The sequence below is a fragment of the Strix uralensis genome, chromosome 33, assembly GCF_047716275.1.
Source record: "Strix uralensis isolate ZFMK-TIS-50842 chromosome 33, bStrUra1, whole genome shotgun sequence".
NCBI lineage: Eukaryota > Metazoa > Chordata > Aves > Strigiformes > Strigidae > Strix > Strix uralensis.
The window spans coordinates 2,313,745-2,331,046 of NC_134004.1; the positions used below are offsets into that span (position 1 = coordinate 2,313,745).

General features: G+C 51.1%; 1 protein-coding gene across 1 annotated transcript in view; it reads right to left on the reverse strand.

The window, feature by feature from the left end:
* The window catches only part of HDAC7 (histone deacetylase 7), an 89,314-nt gene extending 80,857 nt beyond the window's left edge, over positions 1 to 8,457 (reverse strand). Inside the window, exon 1 of the mRNA XM_074853891.1 lies at positions 8,238 to 8,457. Coding sequence (XP_074709992.1) covers positions 8,238 to 8,256 — 19 coding nt within the window. The 5' untranslated portion in view covers positions 8,257 to 8,457. The remainder of the gene's footprint in view (positions 1 to 8,237) is intronic.
* Between the last annotated feature and the right edge of the window lie 8,845 nt (positions 8,458 to 17,302).

Consider the following 17,302-nt stretch of genomic DNA (forward strand, 5'->3'; position numbering starts at 1 on the left):
TGGGATATGACAGAAAAGCCAAAGCATCTCTTTTCCACCCCAGAAAAACCCATGAAGGTGTGAAGCATCGGCTTGAACCCCATCCCCGACTCCTTTCTGATGCTTCTGACCTGGACGCGTGGTTGTAGCCAAGGAGGGAACAAGGCCGGTGGGATATTGCAGAGATGAGAAATGAGATTTTTGCACTTACAAAGGAGCTGGGAAACTCCATCTAGTTCAGCCATGGTGGGCAGAGACCGAGAACAGCGATCTGTCACAGATTTAACTGGGAATTGGCAATAAAATTTTCACCTGCTGCATCCTCAAAGTATTCATCTACATAAAGCTCCTTCTAGCACAGCGAGCAAACAAGCAGGCAAGCTGGGCAGATTTGATCCCGGACTCTGTTTTAACTCCTTGCTCACGTGCTGAGTTTTAGGTGATACTGGGCAAGTCATTGAAATGACCCGTTACAAATACACCTTCCTCGACAGTAAATGAAACAGTGTCCCCGTAAAACAACAAAAAAATTTCACTACAAGGCACACATCCACAAAACTTCAGTTAGAGCCCGGCGAGCCCTGCAAAGAAATCAGTGCTCTTAGACACGGATCTGCACTGAGTGGGGTCCACAAAGGCGTGAGGAAGATACACTTGCGCTGCCTGTGGTAACACATAGCTATTGTCAAATAACTGTCAAAACCAAATGCGTTCAGTAGCAGGAGGCTTGGCGGTGGTGTGAAGACAGCCCAGCGGCTGCCTTCCCTGCCTTTTGAACCTCTCTAAAAGATTTCAGCCTAAATGGAACCATTTTCAGCAAAAAGCATCACCCAGCGCGTTCAGCCCGGCATGACTCAGGGCTGTCTCTACACATCCTTCCTACAGAGACCCAGCACCACTTGCAGGGGACGGGGCCGGGGGCGGGGGGGAAAAAGGGAAAAGAAAAAAAAAAGGGAAAACAAAACAACAACACGAAAGACCTTCCAAAAATGTTGCACAAAAAGTGAACACTCAGCAGAGCGAGGTTTCCTGCGCAGTGAGAGTTGGCCAGCGAGCGAACAGGAAATCACTGCTTCCTGCCTGCAGAGGAAGCGCCTATCTAATGCCTGTGATCAAAAACAAACAGCACTTCAATTAAACAAACAAAGGACCTAAAACTTCAACAGCTCACAGCCTGGGTCAGCTCCAGCAGTAGGGAAACGCGTCCAAAAATAAGAGGCTTGTAACCTTGAAAAAGGCCCTCATCCTCTTCCCCCCGCCGTGACGCTGCTCACGCCGCGTGTGCGGAGAGCAGAAGGGACGAGCAACCCCCCGGCCGCGTCCCCGGGTGGGTGCTGCCAGCCCAGGAACCAGCCCCGCTGGGGAACGGGGAGAGGTGGCCCCCAGCGACGTCCCCGACCCCTGGCCCTGGTGAAGGACCACAGCCAACAGCCAGAGCCGCATCTGAGCTCAGCCCCGGTGCCCGACGCCGCAGGGGAGGCAGGAATCCCAACCTCATTAAAAACCTTCTCTCCAGCCTTGCAGCTCTGAAGAAAAGTTGGAGAAGCATTTGCACAAGGAGAGCAGCCGTAGCTCGGCACCTTCTGACCCTCAGCAGGAGAGGGGAACCCACCTCCCATCTCCCACAGCCTTCGGGGCTGTTTAAACCACTAAGCTGGCAGATAGCACCTTCTTCCTGCCCAAGACCCATCTCAGATGCCTGTGACTTTGCCGTATGGCTTTAAGCCAGGTTCCTGTGTCTAGTCTCTACTTTCCTTGTCTCAGCTTTGGTCTGAGATTTAGTTTCATGTATAGGAATGTTTCCTTTCTGATCTGCTACAGAGATATATTTTTTTTCGTTGTTCTAATGCAGATTCACTTGTCTTAAATATAATGAATTCAGGAAATGGGAAGAGGGATCCTTTCTTATAACATCGGAGCAGAGCAGGATTTATAGTCTCTGGACTATAAATCATTCCTAGGAGTCGCACAGCAATATGATCTTGAGCCTCTCATAATTTCAGGGTTTCACCTCCAGTAAAAGGGCCAGTGGATGCTGAGGGCTGTGAAATGCCCAGGAATCTCACAGTGTTTTTCCAACTTGCTGAAAACCTTTTGTCTAGACAAATAACAGTGAAGAGATTGATCTGAAAAGTCAGCAGGGCTCAGCAGCCAGGTCCTGCCTGTCTGGGGCATCCTGTCAGTGCTCGGATCAGCCCCTGTGCCGGGAGAAGCAGACTCTGCCACGGTATTTATCGAGTGAGTTATAGGGTCTGGGTCTCACCGAATGAATGACCAAAACTGAACATGTGCTGTTTACCAGATTCAAAGCACAGGCACAAAGAGATGGAGGAAATAGTTTTGCTCCAAACCCAAAACCTCAGGGTGTCTCCAACTCAAAATCCATCTCTGGAAAGCCTACGTTCCCCTCAAAGCCCTGCTCTGTCCCCAAAACCCAAATCTGCCTGCTTCCAGGTCCTCCAGCCCGCTGTCTGTCCGTCCCGCCAGCCTCAGGTCCTCGGGCTGCGCTCCGACGCTCTGGCATTGCTCATTCTGCACATGTCCAGTGCTCTGGGCTTTTCCAAAGCCAGGCTGGCTGGAAAAACTGCTCTCCCAGCATGAAAGCGAGCACAGAAAAAAAAAAAAAAGAAACAAAAAGGCCGGGGTTGTCCTGGGACTTTGTGTTTGAAAGGGAGCGCTTTTCTCCGTCTCGCTGAGCGCGCTTGACGACGTGGTGAGAAATATGGTTCAAGAACAAAGGACGGCGAGCAGTTACCAGGGAGGAGCAGGCTGGCGGGGAAAAAAAGGGTAAAACAGGCTGAACTGAGGTGTTACCTGTCTCCCAGCTTGCTGGGGACTAGCAGAAGCCACGGACTGGCAGCCCAGGGTTGCAGCAGTGCCGGAGGGCCCTGGTGACCTTGAAGAGAGGCTCCATCTCCTCGTTCCAGGGGCGCGAGCTGCAGCACCTCGAGGCCCGACGCTCTGCTGTAGGTTCGCACCGGTGCCGCAAAGCTCAGGATGGGTTTTACAGACCCTCACGCGTCTGCCAGACACCGCACAAAGCAGAGCACAATGGTTTATTTATTTTTTTTCCCCTTCAGTGCATTTTGCGTTTGAAAGATGCCAAACCAACAAACTAGATCCGACTACAAGCTGATGGAATAACCAGAGTCACCGACGGACCCGCAACGGTCTTGGACAGCAAATTTAAAGGATGGGGGAATGCGTGTGGCCACAAGGGTCTTCCTGTGTGGCCACCACCCAAAAACTCATTATTTAGCAATTTGCCTGGTGATATTATAACCATCAGGTGCAACCATCACAAAATGCTAAATGCTTGCAGCTCAAGCAAGACTTTTTTTGCCTCATCCACGTGGTTTGTTCGGGGAAAAAAATTTTACCTGTTTCCTGGCATTAGAGCTTCTCGCTGGTTTTATTTGCTTTTAAAGTAAACTTCCTGATGAATTAACCATGCCCAATTAATACATATTTAAAGTGCATCTTCCTGAGAATGCAAACAATGCATGGCTGTGTCTGTCCAGGAGAGATACCAGGAGGAAAGTGTCACTGGAAGTAAGGTCACGGCTGGGTCCCTGTCACTCCCTATCCCTGTGCACCATGAGGGTGGTCAAACAAGTCGTGTCGCCTCCATCCCAATTTACCAACTGTTCCAGGTGGCCATTTCTCAGCGCTTTATCCCAGTTTCCCTTCCCTGTGTGACAGCCCACACCGAGCAACCCCAAGTTCAGCTTCACCAAGGGAACGAGGCGATAAATCTCTGAGAGTCCGTCAAGATGCCAAGAAGCTACACGAAGCGGGACAAGCGTCTAGAGAGCAGCACTGCTGCCCCACTGATCCCTCCCTCCTTCGCCCAGTCTGCCCACTTGCCTGCTGGTGTGACACTGGGGCTGTCAGAGGGAAGGGCTGGGGCAGCGCTGGCCATGGCAGCAGTCACCGTGCCGTGCCAAAACATCCCAACAGGGACAATATGTGAGGGCCAAGTGCCAGGACATGGTCTGAATACAGAGCTCGGGGGCTGAGGGAAGGGCCTCTCTGGGCATTTGCACTCTGAGCGCTCTCCTCTGAGTCTTTTTAAACAATGCCTGGTCCTCCCGGCTGCACAACGGCAGTCCCGGCTTGGTGGATAAAAGCGTTGCTGATGCTGTTCCATCCCTTGCTGGAAAATACATGCAACATCCCTGGAAAGTTGATTGCTAATATGGAAATGCTGGCCAATTTCCTCATTGTGTAAGTGCCAAGAGCACAGATGAGCTCCTGGAGGCTGCTATGGAGGGGACTGTGGGCACAGAGGTGGGGAAGACTTTCAGTGGCAGAAGTGGCAGTAAAGTTCTCATCTCCTCCTGCAAATCAAGAGAGCACAATTATGCCTCTGAAAAGCTCCATTAAATCTGAAGGTTTCATCTACATTTATGTTAACACATGTCAGCTCCTGCTGGAAAAATGCCTGTCCCAGGCGGTAGCACAACAGCTTTGGAGATTTCCTCCTGCCGCAGACCTGATCTGTTCAATATCAAGTCTGGAGATGCTCATTTCACCTCCCTCATTCTGCTACTTTAAAGCCCAATTTAACCAACTCCTTCAACTCAGTCAATGGAATTTAAGGTGAACGTGGCTGCTTCCCTTATGTTGGCAGGCTCTGATCTTCCCTGGAGTAGAGCAACCCTATCCGTGTCCGATCCCGAGCCATCTCTACCCACAACTCCTACTCCATTGCAGATGCCAGGGTGCTGCCCAAAGCTGCTGGATTCAGTGGAAGTTGCTGGATAAGAACAAGTGGCACAACCACAACGTGCTGGGATGGGGGAAAACACTTGATGTTGTGTTGGACTAGAAATGTGATTTTAAGGAGAGAAAAGCTCAAAAATACATCTAACCTACTCTGACTTGCTGCATAACAGACTGCACAGGCTCTCTGGATGATTTTTGCACAAGCCACAAGGTCTCCTAGGAAACTCCCAGGCATGTTTAGAACAGTTTATATGTTGCAGAATACGGGACAACTTTGAGGTTGTTTATAGCATAAGAACACACCATGCACCAATGGCTACTGGAACCAGTGCACACCCCGATGCTTTAATGAGTAACAAAAGTGTTCTTTTACACCTTGTTTGATCGTTCCCTGTTTATAAGCCCCAAGATCACACTTGTTTTTTCAACTGCCATATCATACCAGCAACAGTACCACCAGGTTTCTGCTTTCAAAGCCTCCTATAGCCTCTTCAATGCATTGCTTCCTAAAATACAGCTCCCCGTTGCAAATAAGCCCTGAGCAGCATCAACATTCCTATTTTCCAAAAAAAATCAGCTCCAATGAGATTAAAACACAGTAAGGACAGAGCTGTTAATTTTATCTGCCTGGGCATCACACTGGGCCTTACGGCAGAAGTGGGACACGTCCTCCCGATTACCCAGGTGACGGCCAGAGTTGGTTCCTAGAACAGATCCAGCAGTCAGCATCTGACCTACTTTCTCTGTTCTCAGCTGTTTTCTTCTTCCAGTGTTTTCTGACACAAAATCACATTGTTTGCATGTGCCCAGGTTTACCCTGTTAATCTGAATTTCCCTTTATCAGCCATCTTTCCTGTCTGTTTTTCCTGTCTTTGCCATGTGTAAGTCATCAGCTGCTTCTCCTAAAGCCCCTACCAGAAGGATCCAACTTATCCAGATTAGAAATGCACATCGAATATCTACTTTTAGCTGAAATGAACAGTCCCCAGAAGAGCTGCCTCCTCCCCTCAGCCTGCAAAGGGAGCCAAGGCTGAGCAGCTCAGCTGGGCTCATCCACCTTAACTTGGATGAATTCCACCTGACAAGCCTGTACATGGGATGCAGGAGACAAATAAAGCCATTGGAAACCTTCCTAACTGGAGTTATCCCAGACTTTCTTTTCTGTTCTAGGGCAGAAGGCAGAAATTTGGGAAACTCACCTGTAATAAAGCTTTTAGGAGAATTTCTTACCTGAGGATCAGTCATTATGGCATGGAGGTTTGTTATGGGCTTTCAGGGACCAACCTTTTCCATGCCCCATCCCGAGGGCCTCAGATACCCTGTGGTATTTCCTAGGCTAAGATACTATTTCCTATGAATCAGATTTCAGCGCAGACAGCAGACACTGGAGACAGATGGAGATGAAGAGGAGAAACTCAAAAGCGGGGGGGTGGTGTGGTACTGAGACGTGGGGTCATTAGATAACAGCATCTGGGCTGTATTTAGTTGCATGCAGTCGACTCCTCAACCTGGGAGTCATTCCACTCCCCGGTGTCTTTGGCAGCGAAGCCTTAAGGACTCCCCACCCAGGCCATCTGATCCCACCCGCGTGTCGCAGTTCACGGCCCCTCGCAGCAGCGGCACTGCTATCACTTGTGGCGTTGTATCGTCAACCAGATCACTGAGCTAACATCAAGCAACCGAGGTTAAAAATAAACCCTTAGGGCCCAGTTTAGCCACACCGTAATCACACAAGTTCAATGGCAGAAGCGAAGGGGCAGCTGAGAGAGGGAAAAACGTCAGAACTGCCGGAGCACCTTCCCTCCCAAAATCTCACTGGTTTTCCCTCCTCTGCTTTTTCAAACTCCTGTGGTTGCCAGTCTGAGGAACATGCCATAACAGAGCAACGTTTCTCTTAAGCCTGAAGTGTTTCCTACTTTCCAAAGTACATCTAGTACCACTGTCCTGGGGTACTGCAGGTTCTCACACCGCCATGCAGCCCCTGTGCACCCCCTACACTGTGCATCACCACCAACTTTCCCCCAGTTGCCCTAAGTAGCATGAAGGTGGGGAACACTCTGCAGGTTATTCAGAAATAGAGGAGAAATAGAGAAAGTGTGAGAGGACTTTTTGACCTCAGACATCCGTCAGAGTCACGGTCCCCGCTCCTTTGTCCCCATCACCGAGGCACTGCAAGCAAAGTAAGATTGCATTAACGGTGGAGGCAAAGAGGTGGACTGGACACCAGTGAGTACCTCAGAGTACACGGGAGCGCAAACACCTTGAAAGGAAGATTTCATGAGACGAGCCTATTTCAGCTGTTAGCAAAGGCCTGCCAGAAGGAGCAGCGGGGAAGTGCCAGGAACACGGAGTTGTTTTGGTGCACATCGAACGGAGCAAGTGTCCTGGGAAGCTGCTCTGGAGGAGGAGCTGGCAGGTTTACAATGTGCTTTTTTGGGGCGGGCAATCCCTTGGGAAGATCTTAAAGATATATCTGGGATAGGCCTTCTACTCCGTCACGGTCTCCCATGTGAATCGGTTACAGTTTCCTGGGATGATGAGACGGGGACCCCATATTGGAAGTTGCATGTTAGGCAGCAGCTTCATCACTTGTCCCAAATTCCCTTCATTAACGCACATCACGCTGCTGCTGAGATATCCTGTGTTTGCCTCCTGCTTTCTGTGCACAAAACAATCTAAACAGATCACGCTGGCAAAACTAGACCCCAGATAACGCTCCTTACAACGACAGCACACGCTGCACCTCTGCCTGCTCTCTGTGGGACCACAGCGAGCCGCGCTGGCCGCTCTCTGCCCGGGACGCAGCGGTTGGGAGTCACCGCTCCCCTGCACCGAGCAGAAGTTCCCCTGAGCTCCAGCCCATCTCTCGCTTCGCCATTTCAAACGGACTGGAAAATTCCTATGAGGCTGTTGAAGGCGAGAGAGCAGAAGCACCGCGGACACCGGCGGGAAGGTCTGCGGCACCCTCACGACGCAGCCCTCGCCGCCGACACCGAGCACCCGGGGGTCGCGGAGGGGTCTCCCACCCGGCGCCTGCCCAAGCTCCGATTTCAGTGCTGCCCCTGGATTGCACAGCCCCACATCTGCGGGGGAAGCTCTCCCTCCCGCAGCCCAGCTCCGAGTCACGCTTGATTGCATCATATTTGTTTTTCTTTGCCTTTGGGATCGGGATTCCTCCCACCTTGCTGAGAGCCGAGTTCTGCCCAGTCTCACAAGGAGAGGAGCCAGCGGGTGCCCCAAATCCCGGCACGCAGCTGGGTGGCAAAGCCGCCTCCAGCGCATGTGTCCGATGGGGACCGCGGCCGGAGGGGACCGTGTCCGATGGGGACCGTGGCTGCGCTTTCTCGGGCGGCGCCGGTTGGGCTTCGAGAGTTTTAACGTTTCCAGCATCTGCTCCTGTGCTACCCGACACCTCCGCAGCCCGAGAGCGAGAGGGGACCCCGATGCTGCGGGGACGGACACGAGCACCCACCGGGAACGGCCGCGTTTGCAGATGCAGTGACCGGCAGAGTCACTAGCAGGCTACTCACCCTGGCTTTGTCCTTGCATCCAGAGGAATTAAAGCCCTTGGAGATGAGGTCTCATTGTTCAAGATGTGCTTAAGGGAGGCAGCTGCTTTCTTTATATCTCAAGATTCACTAAAGTTCAGGAAGAGAGAGAAAGAGAGGGGACGGGGAAAGGGGAGGGACTGAGAGAAGGGCCCAGAGGCCGTATAGAATGACAATGGAAGGAAATGCTTTATCAAACCTAGAAAGCCAACCCTGTCCTGGGAACACAGAGGGAGAAAAAAAAAACTTGCAGAAGAAAAGCGAGTTCAGCTGCCCTGGGTTCCTCCCTTGGCAGCACAAGCCCTCCTCCCCCAGCCCCTCGCTCCCAAACACAATGCAAGCCGGTGAAAGCCGTCAGGCTCAAACACTTTTTTTTCATTAAACAGAGAGAAGTTTCAGTTCTTTTTAAAGAAAAAAAAAAAAAAAAAAAAGAAATCCAACAACCAAACCCTGCCCGGGAATGGGAATGTGACGCTCTTCCCCCTCCCCCGGCTCCAGCCTTCCAAGTTTCTATGAGTCAAACGTTTGCAATGTGTTACCGAAATGTTACCAAGCTGGAATGCAGCATCTGAGAGGGTTTAGCTAATAAAACTTTTGTTTGTTGGCTGGGAGAAAGTGTCACCGGCAGAGAATTTGGTTCTTCTCCCTTTTGTTTTTCCCATCTCCTTCTTATCAGGAGAGGGTTAACTGGTTGTGCAATGCTGACACCCTACGAGGGTGGCATTAACCCAGCGCTCCCAGTCCAACATGGAAAGGGAAGTGGCACTGTGAAGCGAGAGTCCAAGGGAAACAGTCAATCTGATAGAGCAGGTGGGAAACAGGGCCAGAGAGGAATTAAATTGTACAGACATCCTCGGGCACAGCTAGAGACAGACCTCAGCTACTGAAGCACGACTTCTCAGACACAGGCTTTGGGATTCTGGGGTCAGAAAAGTACGTTTTCCTCACCTGACAGTCCCAAGATAGGAACTTTCACCCGAGACAGTCACTTAAAGGGCCCAACATCTACAGCAGTTTCCAGAAGCGTCTGCTCTGGATTTGCACACCTCATTTTTTTTCCTCAATAGTTTAACAGCCTAACTAGGAACGCTTCTTTTAATTATGTTAAGTCACCACCAAAACAAGAGTCTTTTTTTCTTGTTTGGCTACGCTTAACTCCTGGAAATTGATTGTTGTTATTCATTTTATCACTTTCAAATCTAGTCAAATCCAGTATTTTCCAGTGTCACTAAGCACACAGTTGAGAGGCTGTTGGATTTTGACGTACCAAACAGATTAAGTTCCTTCAGTAGTTTATTGCAAGTCACCCTCTCTCCTGTTCCCACTCCCCTGGGATGAGCTGATCTCTGCCCTGCCTGAAGCCACCCTTCCTTTCAAGGAGTTGTCTAGGGAAAAACACAAAGATTTCAAACAAGAAGTCAGCTGCTCTCAGGAAAAAAGGTCCAATCTGAGAATTTTATTTTGAATTTGTTGAGAAAAGCTAAGCCAGCTGCACTCTAAGGTGATAAATGCTGTTAGAATGCTGGGTAATAGTTTCAAAAGCACAGGACTCATCTAGATGCCTGCGCCTAATTTTCCCTAAACTTTTAGGCACTTGTAAAGAAAAATTACAGGAGATGGAGGGGCTTCCTCTAGGGTCACTCAAGAGAAGGTCTTGAGGGTGAGATATTGTTCTGTGCTTCTTCTTGGCTCCATTCCCACTGCTGTCCCTTGATCCTCGAGGATCTCGGCCACATCATTACCTGCCCTTCACTCCTCATTCCTTTTCTTTAAGGAGAAGCCACTAGTGTTTGTGCAAACAGTCAGTGGGGCCTCCTGCATGCTGAGTGTCACAGATGTAGCATCTTCCAGTAGATCCGCAGGGGAATTAGGGCCACAGCACAATAGTTTTGCAGCTCTGAGCTTTTGAGCACCTCACTCATGATGGGAGCACAGCCTAGTCCAAGAAGAGTTCATGAGGAAGATGAGTGCAAGAAGGAACGCACGGGAGGGGGGAGAAGCTGAGGGACTGGCCTTCAGTGCTTGCAAGCCTTAGTCTTTCCAGGAGGTGGCTCCTTCCACCTGGGATTCCCAGCCCCAAACCATTTCCAAGGCTCGTAGCCTTCACCTTTCTGAAGAACCTTGTCTTCAGGGTTCAGCTCCAGGAGGAAGATGGTAACACTCTTCCTGCCTCACCCACTGTCACCCCAAGTGTCCCTTTCAATAATAGCAGTTGACCTAACGTGGGAGGCCTGGCTTCAGGTTTTGCCTCTGTCTGAGGGAAGGAAAATCTCCAGCAGCCAGGAGAATCCTCCCAGGAGCCTTGCAAAGGGATGGACTCCACCTCTTCCGCTGAAGTTGCCCTGCTTTGTGCAGAGAGCACACAAACTCTCCTGAGAGCAGAGTTTGGGCTCCCTGCCCCAGCTCCTGGGTTGGGGGATCATAGTCAACCTGTCCTGGCTATTTCCAGCCCAAGCACAAATTATCCTTTAATGCCAACTGAAGCAATGTCAGTGGAAAAGATGGAGCATGGTTGTCCTTCTCCCACCTCTAAAACCCAAGTGATGCCAGTCCTGCTCTACCAAGTAGATGTGAATTCCTGAGACTAGAAACAGCTGAAGTCTCAAAAGCAAAAGTTTAGTTTTGCTGCCAGAAGGATGAGGGAGAAAATTGCTTATTTTCATCCTCACAATTAGCAGCAGCAAAATTTAGTCATGGCAACAGCAGGGCAAGTTCTGGAAGGGGGCTGGGAGGGATCCATCAGCCTGCAGAAAGCCGTGATTGAGGGCTGCTTTCTCCCCAAAATGACAAGTCACGTCTGGGGGTGTCCGGGCAGTCCTGTCCTGGAGAAGTCCTACAGGTAAAAACCCATTCTTGGGATTTTTCTGACTCTGTTCTCAGATAAAAGAACCTGATAACCTGAAAGAGGTAAAAAGGAAAAATAAAAATAAAGATCATGGGGAGAGATCTGAGGGGAAAGGAAAGAGCCGTGGTAAAGATGTGCTTAGGAGAAAGTTTGGCAGTCGGCCACGCAGAATTGAGTGCCCCCAAACAGGATCACTCCTGCTCCGGGTCTGAGCCAAGTTTTTATAATGAGTTACAAACTTTTACCTAGTTGGATATTTGCATCATTTGCATGTTAGGTGTAAGGACACAGAATGAATTGCCAAAAGCAGAGTTGTTCAAGGGCCAGAGATAAGAGATACTGCCTTGTTTAACAAAGAGACATTTCCATATCTAAGGAAGTGAGGCAATCCTGTCTAATTAAGAAGACTGCCCGAAGTCTCCCAGGAGGAAGAAAGAGGGTGAAAGATTAAAATCTTTGTGTTTCAAAGGCAGAGGAGACCAGCCAGAAAAGCTCACGTTCTACCAACTGGAGAACCCAAAAGATGTTGCGTGGCAGCTTGAGCACTGGAAGCAGTTACGATGGTGGATCTAAGGAGGGTCTGAAGGTGTTCACGATGGGAGGTGTGTCTGAAGGGTTGGGGATGGCCACCCAAAATAAGTTCTGTTTCTGTCAGAGGCACCTGAAGCCAAAGGCTTCCCTGCAGGACGGACAGACCGTCAGCTGGACAAGAGAGGAGGATTTTGTGCACGTTTGCACCCCAGCAGTCAGTGGGAGCATTTCCCACAGTTACTGGTTGGAAGGACCCTTGTCTGAGGACCTGAAGTGCACGCGGCTGCTTTGGCACAGAGCAGTTGGAGTCTGCTGGAAGGGTCAGTTCTGCCCTGAAAGAAGAATATGGGCAATCAAGGAAGAAACGTCATACAGAGCTTTTGAGAGTAGACGAGCTGTGGGGGGGGTGTGTGTGTGCGTTGGGGTTGTGAGCACGTATAGACACACCCCCCCACTGCAGACATGGGTGGTGGGCTCATGCTGTAGGAGAAGGTGGAAAGCGGCACCCAGTGGACTTTGAGGTGGAAATACATAGACCCAGGGATGGAGCAGGCATGAGTAGGGCTTTTGGAAGCCACGACCCATCTTCTCAAGGAAAGCGTAAGCCTAGCTCCTTTGAACTTCCGCAGTTGTGCAAATGCTAACCCCCAGTGCTCTGATCTGTGCTGGCATTTTCCAAGAGCACTTCTTCAAGGCTTTATCATGAAAAAAACCAAACCCCTACACATTCCAGTGGGCTCCTGAAATCCCTAGCTATGTACACAGCTCCCTCAAAGGGAGATCTTCACGTAGTCCACAAGCACTTATTTGCCATTCCTACAGCTGCCTTGTGGGAACACCCTGCTGCATTTAAGGATGTACACGGAGAGGAAGAATTTCAAAATTCCAGGAAATTTCAGGGGAACTGTCGGCTAGCACAGAGGAATGTAAAGACATACATGGAGAACACTCACGCCACGTGGGAATGGTGTTCCCGGACGCTCCCAGAAGATGTTGTGCATACACACAAGCAGCCTGCGAGCTTTCCGCAAACTTGCAATCTGCACAGCAGATTGCCGTGGGACGGGGAATGAAATAGCTCTGGAGGGGCTACTTTGGCCTTGTTCTGTGCTATCCCTCTTTTCTGCAGCTGCTGGTCCCAGATAAGCCTGGGATGCCTCCTCTCAGAGTACACCCGGCACTGACAGGCCCCTGCCCTGCCTGGCCCAGCAGACCGCACGCGGTGGCTCAGCATGGACAAACCTGTGCAGGTCTCCTTCAACACAAGGTTTCCCCTCGCTGCCATCCCCCCAGTGCTGGTACAGCAGCCCAGTAAAGACGTCCCAGTGTCCCCATCAGTGGGATTGAAGGGCATGGTGGCACAGCCGTGCCACGCTGCCTTCCGGGGTTGCGTGGTGGAAGATCTGAGCAGCTCCAGGGACAGTGTTTGTTGTGATATCTGCCAGCACTGGCTTCTCCCCCGGTGTTCTCTCAAGCGTGGCGTGGTCACATCAGCATGGATGCTCAGTTCATTTAAGGGTGGGGAGGCTGAGGGAGCATAGGGAGGAGAGGAAGGGTTCTTGAAATTGCATAGATACAGCCAGGTATTTCAGCAGCCTTCTCGTCCAGGAGCCACTCAAAGGATGAATAGCATTCCCTTCACATGCTAGAAAACTACAGGCTGCTATTTCAGTAACTAATGAGGCCAGGGCAGGTCTGAGATGGTGTTTAGGAGTAGAAAGGGACAGATGGATTTTGAGAAGCCTTTGGGTAACAAACAGTATGAGCTTTGCTGAAAATCCTGCCAGGTGCCTGTACCTCTTTGGTGTTGAACACACCTTCAGGACCTCATCTCTTCCAGTCAAAACACAGAGACCTAAGCTGTGCTGCTGGGTCAGATGCATCCCACCACCCCCGGCATGCTTATAAGAACTTTGTTTCTTTGCTTCCAGCAGCCACGAGCCTGCTCTCACATCACCCCAGATCCACCTCCTTGCCTGAAAGGTGAGCAGAGAAGGGCACTGCCAGAATTGCCCGTCGACACTAAGCGGGCCATCAGCAGCTTCAAAACTGGAGGAGCAGCAGCAGTGTGGGTGCAGGCAGTGGATGTGCAAGGCAAGGGGAGGAGAGCTGCCTGCAGCCGCATCTCTCCATAGAAGGCAGGAAAGGAGCAGGTTTGTTTCTTCAGGAGGAGAAGAGTTATGTCCACAAGGCACGGCGGCTAAAAATACTCCGAGCTGTTGAGGACTGGGGTGTACAAGAGAGAGCAGGGCACAGGGTGCTGGGTGCCCTGTGTCTGGAGGGAAGGTGGCAATGCCACATCGGTGCCACCTCTGGCCACCTTACAGCCTCTGCAGGGGAGGCCCTGGGGTGATGCCTGAGGTGTCCGAGCCCCACAACACTGGATGCTCTCTGAATCCTGCTCATGTACTTTGGCCCTTGTTTTAGGCTCTGAGGTGAACGCAGCCTGGCTCAGCCTGTTTGTTAATAATTAGTACATAAAGTAAATTGAGCCCCAGCTACGCTCTGCAGATTCTTCATGTGAATATTGTGATTGTGCAGGGGACAGAGATAAGCCCCCCACGCCCAGCAGGTCACCCCAGAGGGACTCAGTGCCCCTGCACCAGCACAGAGCAACACCCAACGCACAGGACACCAATGAGGCTAAAACCCCTCAGGAAAGGGGACAGCTGTGCCCAGTCTCTGTCCACGTGACAAACAGGCAAAATATCCAACACCAAGAACATTTTGGAAGCCCTGACATGAAATGGGGAGGGGACACAGCCTGGCAGACCCTCACACCTCTAACCCCAGAGCAGAGCTTCCCACTGGGATGCACTTATTGACTGAGAGCAACTCCAACAACTCTGTTCCTCATGGGGTATTTCCATCAGCAGCTGCTCAGCCCCGACGAGCCCCAGCGAGGGCCAAGGGCTGGGCTAAATTCACCCATTGTCCTGGCTCCGAGCTTCTACGGATGGAGAAGGTGGTACACCAGCACGCACAGAGCCCCTCCCCATCACACCAGCATCTCCCTGGAGACCTCATCCAACAGCAGACCTGCTTGAATCGTTTCACATCTTCTTGAGTTTCAGCTAGCAAAAAGGCATTTCAAATAATTTTTCCCCTTTTGAAAAGGCTGGTCCCTTGTGGACAACTCCACAGCAAGGGCGTGAGGAGGAACTTGCCTGGCCTTGGTCCCAGTAAATCACAGTTCAGAGACAGCTGAACTCCATTTTGTGATTATTAACCCCAGCCCTGCTCCATTTGTTTGGCCTGTCTGAGGCTATATATAGTGATGGGAGCAGGCATGGCCAAGGGAGAATTGTGTGCAGCTGTTAAGTGCAGCCCCCCACCTTTAAAAAAAAAAAATTAAAAAATAAAAATTTCCAGCAAAACAGGAAGACTATGGCTGGGAAATGAGAAGCAGCTGTGAAGAGGAGGGATGAGATGTCACACGGGGAGGCCTGACTTCAAAACTTGCAGGAAATGTATGAGAAATTTCACAGCCACTTTTCTAATCCATCATCCCACCCGTGTCCCGTGGTGGCCTTTGGCTCCGGTGGCAGACTGGGAGTGCCAGAGGTAGGAGCATCTCCAGGGGGGACTCAGCAGAAAGACCTACAGAAATGGCTGTTGGCTCTCGTATTGCCATCAACAACCTCTTGCTGCGCCTTCGCGATGGATCCTCATCACTACAGAGAGATTAAATGTCAACGACAGGCAGGTGCTGGATCAAGGGAGCTCCAATACAGATTCTGTGCGTGGCTGGTGGTGAAAACCCATACCTAATATGTAACTTAGGTGCTGGTGGAGCGAAGGAGAGGACCAGGATGGAGAAACATGGAGGTGCCTTGCTGAGACCATGGTCTCCCCGCTCTCTCACGCGCCAACGGCCTCTTGGCACGGATCAGCACAAGATGCTGCTGTTCCTCGTTGTGATTCACCGTGGAGCCGCCGAGGAGGCGCACACCGGGCAAGATGATGCTGCGTTAGCAGTCTGCGCACAAAAGCTTCCCTTTGGCCTCTGCGTCAGCCTGAAAAACACCTGATGATTAAAAAGAAATGCTTATAAAGCGTCCAGGGCTCTGAACTTCTAGTGTCAGGCGTAGGAAAGTTGCTTCTCGGCCGCACGTGCGGCAGAAACCTGCCGGAGCTGTAAGTGCATTTGGTTTGGGTAGATCCTGCTCTTAAATCAGTGCCAGCGTTTTTACAGAAGTACAACCTACCTGGCTTTTGCTGGGCGCATGTTTCCTTAGGCATTTGTACTATTCAATATCAATTTATTTAAACTGATTGTTTTCCCCCCTAGGCTTTCCCTGGGCAGATATTTTCGCAGCCAAGTGTAACTCGCTGCAAAACAGCTTTTATCTGACTCAGCCACATTTCCCCAGGCACGTGCTTGCTCCTGTCCTCTTTCCCTCAACGTACAGACGGACGATCCCTGTCTGCTGTGAGAGCAAATTGCAGCGAGGGAGCCCCGCAGGCCTGCCTGAACCCTTAGCTGGGGGCACAACGTGGTGGCTGTCCCTCCTAGATGGACTTATTCCACGTTTCTGGAGGAGTTCTGAGGTGGAAGGAGCATTGTGGGGGCAGAAAGACCTTCCCTCTCCAAGGAACGATGACTTGCTCTGCACCAGCTGCTGTGGCACTGACATGGAGGAGACCGGCCACTAATCTCTTGGCTCCTCATCAGTTTTTCTCCCTGGCTCTAACGGCAGCTCTGGCAACAGCCACTTGCACCTGAACTGCTGCTCTGGCAGATGGTGCATCAGTTTAACGTTTCGTCTGAAGACAAAGCTCAGGGAGGGGAATGCAAGTGCTCAACTCATCCCCTCTTTTGGATACAGATGTTGGTGAATCAGCTGGCCAGGTAAACCCAGATGCATGTTTTTACCTGGAAAGCGTTTCTTTCACTTCACTGCAGGTGGTGTCTGGAGTCTGTTCCTCGTGTTACCCAAGAGCCCATAAACTTGCTCTTCCATCCTTGCTCGCAGCTTCCTGTTTGCCAGGAGAGTTTGGGGTGAGAACAGCCTGATTCAGGTTTGTTTTCTTGCAGCACAGCCTTGTCTTGAGCAAGGGAGAGGAAGGCTGGCCTCAGTCAAGCTGTGGTTTCAGCAGCTGCTGGCACCAGGCACCCCACAGTCAGGTGCGCTGCTCTCAGGCGACCACACAGGGCTGATTCGGTGAGAAGGAGGAGAGTGGGGAGCTGAGATCAAGGTGTTCATCTGCAAAGGAAGAAGCTTCCAACCGAAGTGCTGCCTGCGCGGTAGGCTTGTGGCTAGCTAGCTCGCCCCTCCCTGCCGAGCCTCTGAGAGCTTCAAACTCGACCCGATGCTCTTGTTCTGCACCTGCTGCCGCTGAGCTGCTCACCCGAGGGAGAGGTCTCTTCTTCTTTCCAGCGAAACCCAGGCAAAGGTCTGGGATGGAAATGGGAGACCAGCACCTCTCTTTAGAACATGTCTCAGGCTCAGCACATTTTTCACTCTTCCAGGATGACGGGAAGTGTCAGTCTCCCTCCCGTGGGCCCTAGGGAAAGGGCGCTGCCGGCCAGGTAGAGCTCATGAAGGCTGTGCCTCCTGCCCACATCTCCAGCCAGGACCCCAGTGTCCTGCTTTGAGTCTCTAAGTCCAGATGATTTTCCTAAAAGAGGAAGGGATGAGCAGAATGCACAGAGAAGTGTTCTTTTTTC